This window comes from Cucumis melo, chromosome 8 (assembly GCF_025177605.1).
Source record: "Cucumis melo cultivar AY chromosome 8, USDA_Cmelo_AY_1.0, whole genome shotgun sequence".
Classification (NCBI taxonomy): Eukaryota; Viridiplantae; Streptophyta; class Magnoliopsida; order Cucurbitales; family Cucurbitaceae; genus Cucumis; species Cucumis melo.
This window is the reverse complement of record NC_066864.1, coordinates 31589630-31607055: the sequence shown is the minus strand read 5'-3', so window position 1 is coordinate 31607055 and position 17426 is coordinate 31589630. Positions and strand designations below refer to the sequence as shown.

The window sequence follows — 17426 nt, the reverse complement described above, 5'->3', positions numbered from 1 at the left end:
AAATATCCAAGTTCTATGCTTGGTTCCTTGGTATGAGACTGTGCATTCAATACTGAAGGATCCTTTCTTGCCAAAGTATTGTTCATGAAGGTATTCTCTGATTATCTTCTTTACTACGACGAATTACTGAAAATTTACGGATAGTTTTACTGCATACCGGTTGATAAAAAATATAAAGAAGACTGAAATAGTTGAAGTTTGAGTTTATCTTTGATAAGATTCAAACATAACTTCAGGGAAACATATCTTTATTTAAGTATTTGTTATAACTCAAAAGAATGACTATACTAGAAGGAATTTCTTCTTAGTACTTGTAAGTTATTTAGTCTTTTGAACCTTAATAATATTTCTTATCTGACCTAAGAGCTCTCTTAATGTAGATGGAATTCATCGAACTAGGTTAATAAATCATTTTGTATTATTTGCTCTTTTTGTTATTATTTGCTCTTTTTGTTTCTTCGGCTTCTAAAGGATATTATTGATTATCTCACTTATTTCACATATAATTTTATAGTTTCACATATCAATGTCATTTTCAACAAAGGATAAGATTTGTTCAGTATGATATATATATATATATATATATATATATATATATATATATATATATATATATATTTTTTTAATTTCCAATTTTCTCAAATTTTAAACTTATTTTCAATCTAAAATTTTCATTTGTTAAATAGATGAAATTGAAAAAAAAAACACAAAAAAGAACCTATATATATATTTACTCATTTTCAAACATTTCTCATTAAATTTCCTCATAATTTCACTTGGAAAATGAATTGATGTGAATTTTTTTACCGTTCAAAACATCTAAATTTCACGTTACGTCACCTCTAAATATTCTCAAACTTTTGTAATATTTTATACTTATTTTTCTATTTCTTTTTAAATTTTTTACTCTTGCATACATTTAACACAATTAATTAAACCATAATATCAAAAGTTCATTATTTAATTATAACACTTTCCATCAACTTTTTTTAAAATTTTCATCGATATAAAAATAGAAACTCTATAGAACATTGATTTTTCGAACCTTAGTCCAAATACAATTAAATATTCATATAAACAAATGCAATCACATATATACTTTTCTATTTTAGAAAAATAAGAGTTTTTGAAAGACTATTTTAATTCATTAAAAAATGAGTGGGTAAGTTGAGGTGTTTAAAATAAAATGATCAATGGGTGAAGAATTATTCTTTGAATAATTTTTTTTAAAAAAATATATATAAAAGATCAATAAGTTCCATGTGATGTATTGATATGGTGTATAAAGTGTATAATAGTTTGCTCAAGTACTCAAAAAAAAAAAAAACAATATAAAGAAAAGAAAAACGTGATACTCCAATAAATTGGCTACTCTTTTTAGAAAGTAATAACAAAAAGTGGGTTGGGTGGGCGGCGTTTGAGAAAATGTGTGTTCACTAATTTATCTTTAGTTTGAAATTTTCTTTGATGCTCTCTCTCTCTCTCTATATATATATATTGTAATTTACAATACTCTTTTAATTAGGGAAGTAAGATTTAATATAAAAATTAAAAGATATATGTTGTACGGACTTTGGCTAAACCCATCTCACTTCTAATACTTTAATGAAAAATAGTCAGTCTGCTTTTGGTACATAATTTGAAGAAAGTAGTTTCAAAAATGAGGATTCAATAAAACTTAATTGTGCATTTCATGTTTATATATATATATATATATGTCTGTTTAGTAGTGATTCATAAATTGAATTATAATTTAATTGGTGCTACTAAACATGTTTGATACTATATTTATAAGTTGCAAACTAGTGGCAGTAGTTACGCCCTAAATATTAGATTTAACAATTTTGTGGACATGCTTTTATTTTATAAGATTGGTGTAATTATTATTTTGAATTAGTTTACTACTACAGCTTATTATCATATTCAAAGTTTTCAAAAATAGAACGTTTGATAAAATATTTATATTTTTTAAAAGAATTAAGTATAATAAATTTTATGTTTTAGTGGTTTTGTTTAATAAGTAGTTTAATTTTAAAAATTAAAAAATGAACCGAATCTAGGAAGATATATATTTTTTAAGTGTTTTTAAATTTTTATTTCATATAATTCTACACTTTAAATTTTAAAATTCAAATTTTGGATACATACAAAAAAAAATGTCATCTTCATAATTTGAATTATTTGGGTCAAAAAATCGAAAAACATTTTTTACAAATATGATCCCAATTATCTGCATAAACTTATTGAATTTGATAACGTAAAACATTATTCAAATCATCTAATTTTATGTTTTTGTATGTACATAAACTCAAGGGTGGATCAACATTTTTATTATATCATTGAAACATATTTATGAAGCATGAAAAAAAAAAAAAGAAATAAGACGTCACTAATATAAATAAGAAACATTTTAAGTTTTAACGTGTTATAAAAAAACCTAAGCGCATGTTATTATTATTATTTTTATTTTTTGAAATATTCATTGATATCGATATTTTAGTGATATTTTCATCAACATTTTTTATCAACGTTAAGATTTTAAACGATCTTGATAATAAAACATAATTATTAAGTTGCTAAAACGAATATTAAGTAATTCCAAAGCATACATAAAAGGTAGGAGTTCATTCATCAAATGGTTTTGGACAACTTACTTTTTCTTCAAAAGTTTGAACCATCATTAGAGGTGGTATTGGATACTTGCATCATTCATCATGTTGTTAGAGGAAAACAATTAATTAAAATCAAATCCTCAAATTTCTTAGTTATTTAATCAACAGATCTACTATCCATCATTATCCTTTTCTCATTCAGAAAATTATAGTTCTTAATATTTGGTGAAAGTGAATTTATCGATGGAAGGTTCTATCTCCATCGTAATTTATATATGTATATTAAAAAGGAAAGAGAAAAATGATGGTGTTGATGTGGTGAAATTTTGGGAATAAAAAATTGGTCATGGAAGATTAATAGAACTAATTAATATTTTGATTAAAAATGTGATAGAAAAAGTTATTAAACGAAAGAATGATTAGGGGGAAATTAAGGGTCAAAAGTTGGGGTTTAGTTGGTCAATTACATGGGGGACAGCTCTTAATTAATTAAATATATTGAGTGGCAAAAATGGATGATCAATCATGTTTAATTTTAAAATATTTTAAGCTAGTTTGATAATTAGGGATATGTTTGCTTTTCTCTAGGCCAAATCTTAATGCTCCAATATAAGATTATTATTCCAAAATATTCAATTAACTTATTGCCTATGGTACATTTACTATACATTACTGCTTTCTTTATTTTGTGTCATTAAGACATTTGAAACAGAGTCTATATATGTTTGGAAGTTTGAAACAATAAAAAAAAAAAATAGCAAATAAAAGGGAAAGAATCCATTTTCAATTTTAAATTTGGGCATCTATCATTGGGCATTTCTTGTGTTTATCTGCTGCGTGTGACAAAATTTTCTTTTTCTTATTTAAATTAACTCTAAATTTAAAATTTATTGAAAGTGTAATATTAAAATTATTAACACAACTGAAATCGGATACAACATTAAATTTGAATCCATCCTGTAAAATTGGCACTAACAAACGAAACTTTTAACCCAAAGTTTTTCAAGTAAACCCTTGTTAACAATATACATATGTAGTATTGTATTTTCTTCTGAAATTGTATAATCCTTTGTCCAAAAAAAACCCTATAAGTTCGCTACAAAAAATTGACCCTTTACCAACAATTAAGGTCGCTAGAAAATGTACAAAAATGCATCAAGAAAGAAATTCCTAACACCTTTCTAGTCATCAGGAAAGTGGTAGGAAAAACCATGTTGGGAGAAACAATTCCGATGTCGTATGATAAGACATCGGAAATTCCTCAAACTCTTGACGGGCTAAGTATGGCGTGGGGAGATCGAATTTTCATTTCAAAAACCAAAATCTATTCCTAAACAATATCCTAAGACTAATTCATCATTAAAATCCTAAAACTAATTTTAAAAATAAAAAACCTAAACTATTTAAATAAACCTAACCTAAACTAACATTTTTAAAGATTTAGGGTTTTAAATTTACCTCAAATAGGGATGTGTGGTGGCAACGGCAGGCTCACGGCGGCGAGGGCTGAACGTTTCTCTTCTCTTCATTTCACTGGCAGAATCGATCTCTCTTCCTTTTTCTCTTTTGAACATAGAATTGAAACTGGAAGGATGAAAACCCTTTACAGCGAAAGAATTACAGAGACCCAATTTTAATTGGAACCTTAAAAATACCAATACATTGGAAAAAATTACAAAACTAATTTTTTATGTTAAATATGCTGTGAAGAAAAAACAGAGAATAAAAACTTACTCTCATTGACGACTCTGAATCTACCAAACACCAACTTGGGGCACAATCACTTGAAAACCTTCCTATTCTCTGAGAGAGATGGTTTGTGGGAACCAAATTGGATTGAGGAAATTGTTCTTTAGAGAGAAAATTTGTTCAGGGAGAACGGGAGAGCAACTCAGTCTTCGTAGAACTCACCCCTAAAAAAAATCGTTACGCAAAAATTCCCTCTTATTCAGTCGGAAGAAGAGGGAAGCTAGAGAGAATAAATGGGAACGTGGGAAAACCACCCACGTTTCTTATTAATTTAATAAATAAATATTATATTAATATAAATAAATAAATTAATTAATTAATTAACTAAATCATATTTAATTAATATTTCATTTAAATCATATTTAAATAAATATCTCTTGCATAACCTATAGTTTTAATTTAATTAATTTAATTAAATCAAATTTAATTAAACGAAATTAAACTAAACAATCAATTAATTCTTCAATTAATTAATTTCTAAATTAAATATCTTATATTTATTAATCCAAATTTTGAATCATATTCAAATATAAATTTCTCTCATAACCTATAGTTTTAATATTTATCACATACACACTAAATTTTAACCTATAGTTTTAATATGAATCTAATTCACATTAAACTAATATTTGAACTCATTCAAATATTTTATTTTCTCGTAATTTAATTTTGAATCATATCCAAAATTAAATTTATATAATAAAGTCTAATTAAAATATAAATTTTATATTATAATGTATCAATATACATTATATTAATTCCCAAAGTAAATTTGAACATTTCAAATTACAACCAATATAAATAAATCTCATTACTCTTTATGAGCTAGGAAGGGGACCTAATGGACCTATAGATCAAAAGCTACAACAATATGAGATTAATTAGCTAAACTCATTAACCACGTTAATCAATATTCGTTAACTGTGTGTATACTCCACTAAAGACTCACAGTTGAACTCTTCTCATTGTATATATATTTCTGTGTCCACGGATATAGACCAATACCAGTAAGTTAGTCCTTCACAAGTGTTCGTAACACCAGCTGGGTTAAATTACCGTTTTACCCCTAGGTTACTTCTAGTCCTTAAATATCAATGCTCCTCTAATGAACAACCTGTTTATGGTCCAACCACTAAACAGAAATCCCTCTCGTGCCATAGAAAGGGTAGGGCCCTTTGTTCAAGTCCCGGAGACACCATTTAAGGAAACACTTATCTACTTACTCTAAAGGTGGGAAGGAGTGAATTCCATCTTGTGTGATTATGTTCCTAGCTCCCCACTCGATTTTGTGCCCAAAATGATAAGCATATTGAGTCGAAAATTTGGCCACTCTCACCCGTACAAATCAAAGGACAATCCCTCACAAACAGGAGTTCATAATACACTCAGGATTAAGACTAAGTCACCTAGGTTATCCTAATGAAATAGAAATCCAACTAGTTAACGGAGTTACATCTAGTGATTACTGTTTCGTAGTCCAGTCTTATGCAAACTCATTGTATAGGATACCCTCACTCGCATGTCGCATACATGAACGCATTCGATCAATGTGTTTGTATCAAATACAAAGTAAGCCGTATCCATAGTGTTAACAGGATAAGGTACCCAACCTTAACCCTATACTATAGACCCTTTAAGTTGATCTTGAACATTGATCCCCGTATGTTTCTACATACCGTTCAAAACTCATCAAACAGCTTAGGATGTTAGTTTATTGGGTTTAGGTTATTAAGACAAAACTAATAATATAATCAATAACACTTATTGAAATTATAATAATAATAAAACACTTTATTAATGACGATCAATTGGAAGATCCCCTTACTCCTGACGTTGTTTTCGACGAATCACTAATGGCGTCCGGATCTCCCATTACTCATGACGCCATTCCCGATGAACCAAAATAGCGTCTGGAGCTCCTCTTACTATTGACGACGTCCCCGATGCCATGCAGGATGCATTGGGAATATCTATTTGACACAATTAATGTTTGAAAATTTTTTACTGATAGTTCTCGACGCTTGCATGTCACGTCGGAATAAGTTATTATTTCCGACACTCTACACCCAGGCATCAGAAATGTTGTCCTCTTTCCCGATGAATCTATCACGACGTCGGAAAAAGGTCATTTGCTCGACGTGTTAAAAGTGGCTTGGGATAATGCGTATTTTCCAACGTTTGTTCTTCCAACACCTTTTTCGACGTCGGAAAACCTCGATTTCTTGTAGTAGATCGTCACCCTATCTCTTAAAGCACTAGCGTACGTATAGGGTCTCGGCAATTTCTCCATCAAATTACAAGCTATAAGTTTTGGGGAATAACTCCTGACGCCTTTATATGTCATCAGGTGTTGTTCCCAACTCCCAATGGTTTGAGTTGGACTTCGGGAGATCCTCAATTTCTTGTAGTGGTTTTCTCTCAAACAAAGCAACAATTTATTAATAACTTATTGAATGTCGTAAAATTAAAGTAATCTCAATTTAATGATAATTGACATAATCTTCCCGTTGAAATGTTCGAGGCTCCATCCATGTCATCATTATACTAAAAATTTTAAGACATGCTTAAATTTTGAGATAACCTTTTTTGTTTTTAATTTGACTTTGAACACATTCTACTTCATATTGATTTTTCAAATACAAAAAGTTGATTTTATATATATTGTGACCTTAAATTTTGTCTTCATGTCCAGATCCATTAAGAATGGATTATGAGATATGAGAAATGGACTAATTCAGTGATATACTACAGTTGTTTCCACAGTTGAATATAAAGTTCTAAACTATAGTAAAACAAAATGAAACACAATTAACACATCAACGTTTGTTAACCCAGTTCGAAAAATACACATCTACATTTAGGGGCAGTTTGTCCAGAATAGAAGATTGCATTAATTACTAATACAACAACTGTTAAATACATAGTTATGACAACACTTCTGCACAATTACTACAGTACTATTCTAGAACTATGTTAACAGAACTTGATTATGGCACAACATAATAATCATAACTACTTAGAGAGTGAGATAGAACTCCCCTTAATTGCAGCACCAATAAAAAATGTATTCAATGTCAACTTCCATTCAAGTAAAAATTTCTTCTATCGAAAGAATGTCGAAGAGAACAACCAACCACAGAACTTACCATAATTGGTATTTATTTGTTTTTCTTCCACGTGCAACAGAACTTGGTCCAAATTACTTCCTTAGGAAGTCAGCAATATATAGGAGAGGATCTTAAGTAATTGTCGTTCACCTATTTGAAGAAGGTCTTAACCTCTTTCCTAGATTTACTCTTTAATCTATATTAGATAAAATAGGTGAGATCATATTTGTTACCCAATACTCCCAAAACTCAAAAGGATTAACCCTTTTTCTTTTTTCTTTTTTCTTTTCTTTTTTTAATAAAAATATAAATACAGCAATAACATAACTATTATTTGATACTAATTAATCCTGTGCATGTGTTTTGAATAAAATTATTTTTACAAAGAATTTGTCTCTAGAAACATTTCAATTCTTCCATTTTTTTCAACTTTTTTTTTTCTGAAGTGAGAGGGCAGAATATTGAAAAAGAACTTTTTCTTCAATATATAAATTATGGACAAGATTAAATAGCCTATATCTTATAATTATAAAGGATGAAGTTCTCATTTTCAAGTTAATTAAACTATAGACAGATTAACAACTAAACCATCTTCAATTACATTTATATGGTTAAAATTTAAGTTTAATTTAATATGACCAAACATAACCTTGCAATTTATTTTTCGTGCTGTAATTATTTTGTTACCTTATTGATTATTGGATATGTAGTAAAAGTAATCCTAATACTTTCGATTTTAAAACATTTTAGAATCTATTTTTTTTTTTGAATGATTTAATCTAGAGCTTTTTAAATTGGAAATTATAAAATTAAGAAGTTCAAATAAAAAGCTAAACCTAATTAATTAGATGGAATTACAACTTTTAAAATTATAGATACTAAGTTTAATTATTAAATTTGATATTTGAAGTGAGGAGATAGTACTCTAATTGCCAAATTTATCTTTCTTTTTATCTTCTATTAATAAATTTAAGTACATATGTATTAAACCAATTCCTTTCCCAATCAAATGGGTACCCAGCAACTTTTAAGAAACAAAAAAAAAAAAAAAAAAAAAAAAGAATTAAACCAAATCCAACTAAAGGAATGGATATAATTTTTTTCTTCTTAAAATTGAAGTAAGTTCATTGTGTGGTGGAATAGTAGGAATATTATAGACATTGCACTTTAGTGAAGAAGGGTACACAAATATACTCTTTTGTTATTGTGTAATCCTTTTTCCCAAATTTCCCACCACATAAATTGACATGAAAAAGCTATTCCCCTCTAACCACACCTACACACAACACTACACCAAAGAGAAAAAAAAAAAAAAAAAGAGGTTTAGGAAGAAGCCAAAAAAGAAAATTCTTAGTTCATTTAAAGCCCTTTCATTTACCCTTTTTACCATAGAGGGTAAAAGATTAAAGTACAAAATCTTGGGCTATATAAAGAGTGGAAAGTGAAGCAACTAAAATCCAAGATTTTGGGTTGGTCGTCTATTGTATTTCCAAGTTATTTAACTTGGAAAGTTTTAAGAAAGTTGATGAAAAGGATGGAAGGGGAGGAGTTGCAGAGATCACGAATTAATGGCGGTGGTGGCGGCGATGATGAGAAATGGGTGGCTGATTCCTCAGTTGATTATAAAGGGAGAGTTCCTCTTAGAGCTTCTACTGGTGCTTGGAAAGCCTCTCTCTTCATCATTGGTAAGGGAATATTATGTATCATCTTCTTTTGTTTTGCAACTTATTACTCTTTTCTTTTCTTCTTCCAACTTTACTTTTGCATGAAGTAAAGTTTTGCTACTAAGTTTTGTAAGCATTAATTTTCATAAAGGTAACAAAACACAAAATTATTTACGATCCATATAACAAAAGCTAATCCATGAAGTCGATACAATATTTACATAATTTTTAGAATTGTCATTAAATATTGCAGATGACTCATCGCTTCTCTTTCTTCTTCTTCTTTACGATTTATTCATTTTCTCTTCTAGATTCTTCATCTTCTGTTCTAGATTATTTTTTTTATTTTCAAATAATTCATTTTTCTGTTTAAATCTCTTATTTCATTTTCATCATTTTCGTCTTTAAAACTCCTTCATCTTTCTCATATTTGAGAATATCAAGATCGTCTAAATATAATTTTGACATGATCTAAACGATTGTTTATTATTGTCAACACGATCGTTTACCATGGTCAACACGATTGTTTTAATTTAAAGCCTTTGTTCCATCGTTTAAAATGATCATCTAAACAAGCGTGTTGACATGATCTAAACGATTGCTTACTATAGTTAACACAATCATTGAGCATGATTAATATGATCGTTAGTTTTGAAGTTTTTAACAATCATTTACATTGAACTACACAATTGCTTACCATAATCAACACGATCGTTTTTCATGATCACTACAATTGTTTAAATTTGAAGCATTTTCCCCGATCGTTAAAAAAAAACTACACGATCGTGTATCATGATCTACATAATAGTAGAATATTAATTTAGAGTGTAGTATACAATCATTGGGAAGAAGATTAGTCATGCGCGTGCGTGGTCGGTTAATCGCGTGTTAACTAGACATTTTTTGGTAATTTCTATTGTGGGTTTATGGACTTTTTTCATTTTTAAAATTGTTCTGTGCAAATATTTTATCGATTTGTTATATTTTTTTTAAAAAAGGAAATTTTTAACCCTGTTTTTATTTTCACAATTTAAGGTAAAAAAAATTGTTGTACAATCGAGATTGAATTAAAAGAGCTTTTATTGTCCTTTTAGAATGGAAAGATGGATTTTTCCTTTTCTCTCCTATACTTTTACTTTTAAAGAGTGTTCAATCTCTCTCACAACTTTATTGTAAAAAGGATCAATTTATGGATACAAAAACAAAAGGATTGAAATAATTAACAATGTTAAGTATATGAACAATCGTATTAATATCTAAGAGTTACTGCCATTTTATTTCAACATGGGTGAGAGACTAGAAACTTAGATAGATATATGGTCGAAATACATTAACTTAAATTCACGAGGTTAATTATATTCTTGATTTAGAGGTATTATTTCGATGAGTTTTTGTTTGTTGAAAATATAAAAATGTCAAAATATTATAAACGATTTAAGTCAACGACATAAAATTTTATATATATTATCTACTTTGAAGTCTGAAATTCTATTTTTCTGACCCCACACATTATCTAAAAGAAATTGAAAGAAAGATAGAACCAAAAAATTAATACCAAATATCTTCTCCAAAATATGTGTAGGAAGAGTTTATCTGATAAAGCTTATTTAATAATTGATTGCCATTCGTATTATTTAATTTAAACAAAATTACTAATTTTCTTGATTTGTAATAAACTACCCATTTAAAAATCTTAGGCTATCCCGAACTCTATTCTTCTTTTTCTGCTATGATGAAGATATATTTACATAACAATTATAAATACAACAAAATTTATTAATAAACTTTAATCATAATATACTCTAAAAATTAGATTTAAATTTTATTATATATCTGTATAATTTTTTTTACTATAATACATTTTTTTACATGGTGTTATGTATGCTAATATAACATGGCTAATAAAATCCAACCTTTTTTTTTTCTTTTTTTTTTTTTTTACAATTGGAAAAAAAACTCAAGAAAGAGTAAAAGAAAAGAAAGAAAAAAACATGTTTGGTAAGACAACTCAATCGATCAGTCTCAAGCAAAGCTAAGTCCCACTCCCCCACTACCTCCCCTCCACATATCTTTAATTTCTTTTTTAATGGTGAAATTAATTATTATTTATTTATTTATTTACTTATTCGATCAATGTGAGTAAAAAGAATAAATAATTTGATTTAAGATAGAAATTCAAATTATTATATGAAATATGTATGTATGTATGTATGTATGTATGCAGCGATGGAGTTCGGTGAGAGGCTGAGTTATTTTGGGATCGCAACAAGTTTGATTATTTACCTAACAAAAGTGCTTCATGAAGAGCTAAAGACGGCGGCGAGGAGCGTCAATTATTGGACCGGCGTCACTACTTTGATGCCTCTCCTTGGCGGCTTCCTCGCCGATGCTTACTTCGGCCGCTACGCCACCGTTCTCTTCTCTTCCGTTCTTTACGTTTTGGTAATAATTATATTTTCTTTTCCCTTCTTCCTTTTTAATTCAATATAAACTCACTTTATTACTTTCTTTGCTTTTGTAATTTTACACTTCGTTTACTCCTTTTTTATTATTATTATTATTATTATTATTATTATTATTATTATTATTATTATTATTATTATTATTATTATTATTATTATTATTATTATTATTATTATTATTATTATTATTATTAAAATTGGGTTCAAACATTTTGAAATTTTTATATTATATAAGCGTATTAATTTTCCAATATGTTTGTTCAATTATATAAGCATGTTTTCATTCATCAACTTAAGTTTTTTTTTTTTTTTTTTTGTAAAACTGATGATTTAATATAAAATTAAAACATATCATATGTTCAAGCTCTTAAGATGTTTATTTATTAATTATAGTGATTAATTTTAAAAGAAATGTACTAAATCGTTACGTTCGAAGGTAGATAAAGATTAGATTATTATACATTAAATGAGTAAATTTTTAATTACAATTTGAAAGAAATATAGACTAAATCTTACTTCTAAAAGATTCGAGAGATAACTTAACTTTTAAGTTGTGGTTTTCAACAAGTTATAATTTAACATATAACTTAAGCAGGGGACAAATTTAGTTTTTGACATGAGTTGTTGGAGTGTTAAATTTAGTTTTTTATATGAGTTGTTAGGAGTGTGGGATTTTTGTTTTTATTTTTATTTTTTTAACTTTATATTGTAATCATATGTGGATTTGGTTTTGTATAAGTTTAGGGAGGCTCGAACTCCCATCTACTCTTTATACTCTTTATATTACATATATATAAAAACTGAAATAATAAAAATTCCAGAAAAAGTTGTCTCCAAGATTCCATTCCTTAAATTTTTCTTTGAAAATAGTAAAATTAACTAAACTATTTACAAAATAAGAATAGTTTTATTGGTATTTATATAGAATCTAAAATATTGTAAATATTTATATCAATTCTTTCATTTATAGTTCTTCTAAATCAAAATATATATGTTTGAGGGGAAAATATATACTTTTTTAAAACAGAAAAGAGATTTATTGTTGAACTTTAAAAAAAGAAAACATATTGTTCAAAATTTATGATGTTATTTAAAAAATGCTACATATATCATTGAGTGAGAGCTGACTTTAAAATTTGGTCTACTTCTCATATGTACTATTGCATATTTAATCGAAAGCTAAGCACCATTTTTTGGGCCACTAAATTCAAATAAAATACGTCAATAAGAGTCTTGGAAGTACAAATAAAAATCATACTTGAAAAGAGAATTATTATAAATACACCATATTTATCATTCAAAATTAAACATATATACTTCTTTTTTTTAAAAAAAAAACATGTATGGTTTAAGCTCTTAGGTTTGTCAAAGTATTTGGAGAGAAGTATCTATGTAATTTTTTTACTTTTCTTATATAAACATTTGAATTTTTATTCCATTTTAAAAAGAATATATCTTTTTAAATTTTTTTTTTTTGGTTTGATATTTAAAAATATTAATAAAAAGTGAATAGAAAAAATTAAATAATCATAAAATTGAAGTGAAATCTAACGTTGGGTTTCTTGATACATAGGGTTTAATTCTCTTGACAATGTCCGCGTTCGTTCCAAATTTCAAACCATGTGAAAGTAATGATCATGTGTGTCTACAACCAAGAAAGACCCACGAGATCATCTTTTTCCTTGCCATTTATTTAATCTCTATAGGAACCGGTGGCCACAAGCCATCTCTCGAGAGCTTTGGAGCCGATCAATTTGACGACGACCACTCCAAAGAACGAAAGAAAAAAATGTCTTACTTTAATTGGTGGAACTTCGGTCTTTGCTCTGGCCTCTTGTTTGGTGTAACCATTATTGTTTACATCCAGGATCATGTTAGTTGGGGAGCAGCATATGTCATTCTCACAACAGTGATGGTTATTTCTATCTTTATTTTTATCGCCGGTCGACCATTTTATCGTTATCGACAACCGTCTGGAAGTCCATTGACACCATTGTTACAAGTTCTCATCGCGGCCATTCGCAAGAGAAAACTTCCACACCCTTCCAATCCTTCTTTGTTGCATGAATTTTCCAAGACGACAAATAACGCACATGGGAGGTTCTTGTGCCATACCCAAAAACTCAAGTAAGCAATAAAAACCAACCATATATAAAACTCTAAATTTTGCCCCCTAGTGTCCTATTTCAAGTTAATTATGATTGATTTTTCTTTTGTTTTTGTCTAATATCTAAACTCTCCATGGTTAAATGTGTAAATCCATATTATTTAACTTTTTGGTTAAAAAAATCTATATTATTTAAGGATTATATGCTCCCCATATATTAATGTAAATATAGTTTATGAATTAACTATAAATTAACATTTATTAAGTACAAAAGTGAAGATCAGCTAATTACAGAGTTAAGGTACATTTTGGAGTTAATTCAAAATAAGAATAAGAAAAAATTGATTAAAAAATTATTTAAGAAAAAAACAAAACAAAACAAAAGTAAAATACTTCCCTATGGCCTCTAGTCAATAGATAGGAACCCTTTTTCTAATAAATGATTTTGTGAGAGAAAAGAAGAAAAAAAATCGAATATAGGCATATTAATTTTTTTTTTCCAAAAATGAAAAGAAGTAAAAAAGAAAATCGACACTATCGTGTGAATAGGAAAAGTAAATGCAAAGTATAAAATAAAAATGAAATTTATCATGAAACACCATCAGCTTTATGTTATGAAATGTATATATTTCTCACATTAGTACAAAAGAAAACTAAATATAATAAAATTGAATATGAAATTTATATATTGTCAAAGAGTAGGCAAAATAAAATAATTGTTTCATGGCATCTTTTGAATCATTCAATCATGGTTATTAATAAAAATAGAAAAGAACAATGGGAAATAATAAAAATGCATATGGTTGTTTTTGGTATATATATATATATTAGATTTCTAGACAAGGCGGCGATATACGAAGAGAACAACGGAGGTCCGGCGGAGAAGCAAAGTCCATGGAGGCTAGCGACGGTGACGAAGGTGGAAGAAATGAAGCTAATATTGAATATGATACCTATTTGGTTATCAACTCTGCCTTTCGGAGTCACCATTGCCCAAACCTCCACTTTCTTCATAAAGCAAGCCTCTAATATGGACAGGAAGATCGGGGACGGTGGCTTGATTCTCCCGCCGACCACCATTTTCTGCCTGGCCGCCATAGGAATGATCGTCTCTATCACCATTTATGATAAAGTATTGGTGCCCATGCTCCGACGAACTACTGGCAACGAGAGAGGCATAAATATCCTTCAGAGAATTGGGATTGGAATGCTCTTTGTTATTGCTACAATGATCATTGCAGCCTTGGTTGAGAATAAAAGACTCCAGGTTTACCCTAAAACCTTTAACTTAGAAAAAAATATAGTGTTTGTTTTCTCGTTTCAATCATTTTCATCTTTCTCTAAAGTTTAAAGCGTAGTTATTGATCGAAATATTGAGTTCTTGATTTTCTTTTTCTATATCCAAAAAAATAGTCTTTACTTGAGTTCTTAAATTTAATTTAATTTTGCAAAAAGAAGATATAGAGAAAAGTGCAATATGATATAATAAAACAAGAGAAGTGATATGATATATATCAGTTCAACTCCAAAAGGATTACTCCAACCTTAAACATCTCCTTAATCTTATGGCTTCCATTTCCTTACATAGTAAAATAATAATAATAATAATCCAATTTTTTAAAAAGAAAAAAGTTGACACATAGTAGATGTTTATTTGTGTGCAGTTTCCATTGAACTGCATCGAAGTTTTTTTCTTTATAGAAAGAACAACTCATTATCATAAACTTAACAGCATTTCTTTCTTCGAATAACATTTGAATTTTTTAATCAATGTTTCGTAAGCTTCAAATCAAAATATTAGATATACAATTAGAAACAAACGAGTACTTAATTAGTCATAAGAAACCCAAAAGATTGGAACAATTACAACATTAATGTTTGAGTCTTGACAAATTTTGTTAAAACCAGGTGGTGGCCGAAAATCCCAAGACAGGCTCTCTAACAATGTCAGTATTCTGGTTAGCTCCGCAGTTTCTAATCATCGGATTTGGCGACGGCTTCACCATCGTTGGCCTCCAAGAATACTTTTACGATCAAGTTCCCGATTCTATGCGGAGCCTCGGCATCGCGTTTTACCTCAGCGTAATAGGCGCCGGAAGTTTTCTCAGCAGCTTTCTCATCACCGTCGTGGACAAAATTACAGGCCGCTCCGGCCATACCAGCTGGTTCGGCAAGAATCTCAACACCAGCCGCCTGGACAAGTTCTATTGGCTCTTGGCCGCCGTCTCCGCCGCCAATCTGTGCGTCTATGTACTCATTGCTCGCCGCTATTCATACAAGAACGTGCAGCGGCGGGTGGCTGTCGCTGATTGTTACGAAGATGAAAAAGGTGGTGAGAATGGGGACTCTGTGGTTTAGTTATTAATTGAAGGAAAACTAATGGAGGGTTTTAGTTTTTGGTATTCAGGGGTATAATGGTAATTATGTATTTTAAAAAAGAAAAGAAAAGAACTTTGCTTATCTAAATATGTGAAGCCATTTTTGTTAGTAATAATGAGTCCAATTATCCTCTATGTATGTTTGATTTTGAATATATGTTGTGTTTTCATCCTTTCAAAATTAAATTTGTAAATTTTTTTTTGTGTTTAATTAATTATCGAAAACAAATACAAACCGTTTAAATAGGAAGGAGGAAATGTTAAAAATAGTGAAAGTTGACAAAATAGTTATACTTAACCTCAAATTTAGTTTTTGTGTGTTTATTTTTATTGTTTTTTAAAGAAATAAATAAATAACCATCATAAAGAAAACTAAAAGGAATAATTAATTTAATTTAACTATTATTTTAAATCAAACTAAACTTTACAAAGGAAAAAGTAATCTCAATTATATATAATATTTGTTTTGTGGGCTTTTTTAAAAGAGTATCAACCCAAATGGGATGAAAACCAAAGGTAAGGTAGAGGTAGAATTTTTTTATCACCTTGTTTTTAAAATAAGAATGTATCACTGTTTGTGTTTCGAGTTTTAAGTTTATATATATATATATATATATATATATAGATTTTTTTTCTATCAGGAAACAGTGTGGCAAGAGCCACCTTTTATTAATCAAAGCCAAGTTACACAAATCATAGGCTTGAGTAGAGCCTAGATATTTTTAGTTTAACAAAGCGTTTATGTTTAGGGATATGGTGGTTTGATTGTAGTCTTGTTTTGTATATCCTCCCATATGTTGTTTGTGCTTCTTTCTAAGCTTTTGAAGATCCTATTGTTTTTTTCCTTCCACAGGCTCCATAATGTTGTTATCCCTGCATTAAGATGTATAGTGTTTCTTTTGGTTTTCTGCTTTAGGGAATAGAGGTCTTCAAAGATTGTATCCATGCTTTTATTGTTGAATTTGATCCCCTTTGCTAGTTGTGAGTTTGTTCCATATCTGTTTTGTGAATCTGCAATGAATTAAGAGGTGTTGAAAATCTTCGTTTAGCATACATTTGGACTAAGGCATGAGGATGGAAGTCTTTTTTGTAGAGTGTCCATCGTATTGATGCATTTCTGTCTTATGGACCAAACAAAAACTTTGCATGTTTTTGGTAGTTTGGCTTTCCATACCATTTCAAGGAAACTATCATTTGCTTGTTGGTTGTTTTGGTCTTCTCTATGTAGGGCTTCTTTGACTGATGCAAAAGAAAAGGTTTGTTTATCATTGGGAAGCCAAATCAAGGAGTTGTCTCCTTTAGTAGTGTCTTGTTTTGGTAGCTCTCTTCTGATGAGGTTTCAATAAC

The 17426-nt window shown here is 28.8% G+C and overlaps 1 protein-coding gene across 1 annotated transcript; it reads left to right on the top strand.

Moving 5' to 3' along the window:
- The first annotated feature begins 8761 nt into the window (after positions 1 to 8761).
- Positions 8762 to 16273, top strand: LOC103490633 (protein NRT1/ PTR FAMILY 5.6). Its single transcript, XM_008450219.3, has 5 exons — positions 8762 to 9153; positions 11357 to 11574; positions 13168 to 13721; positions 14533 to 14968; positions 15610 to 16273. The coding sequence occupies exons 1-5, from the start codon at positions 8994 to 8996 to the stop codon at positions 16057 to 16059; spliced, it is 1818 nt and encodes a 605-aa protein (XP_008448441.2). The 5' UTR covers positions 8762 to 8993; the 3' UTR covers positions 16060 to 16273.
- Positions 16274 to 17426: the final 1153 nt, after the last annotated feature.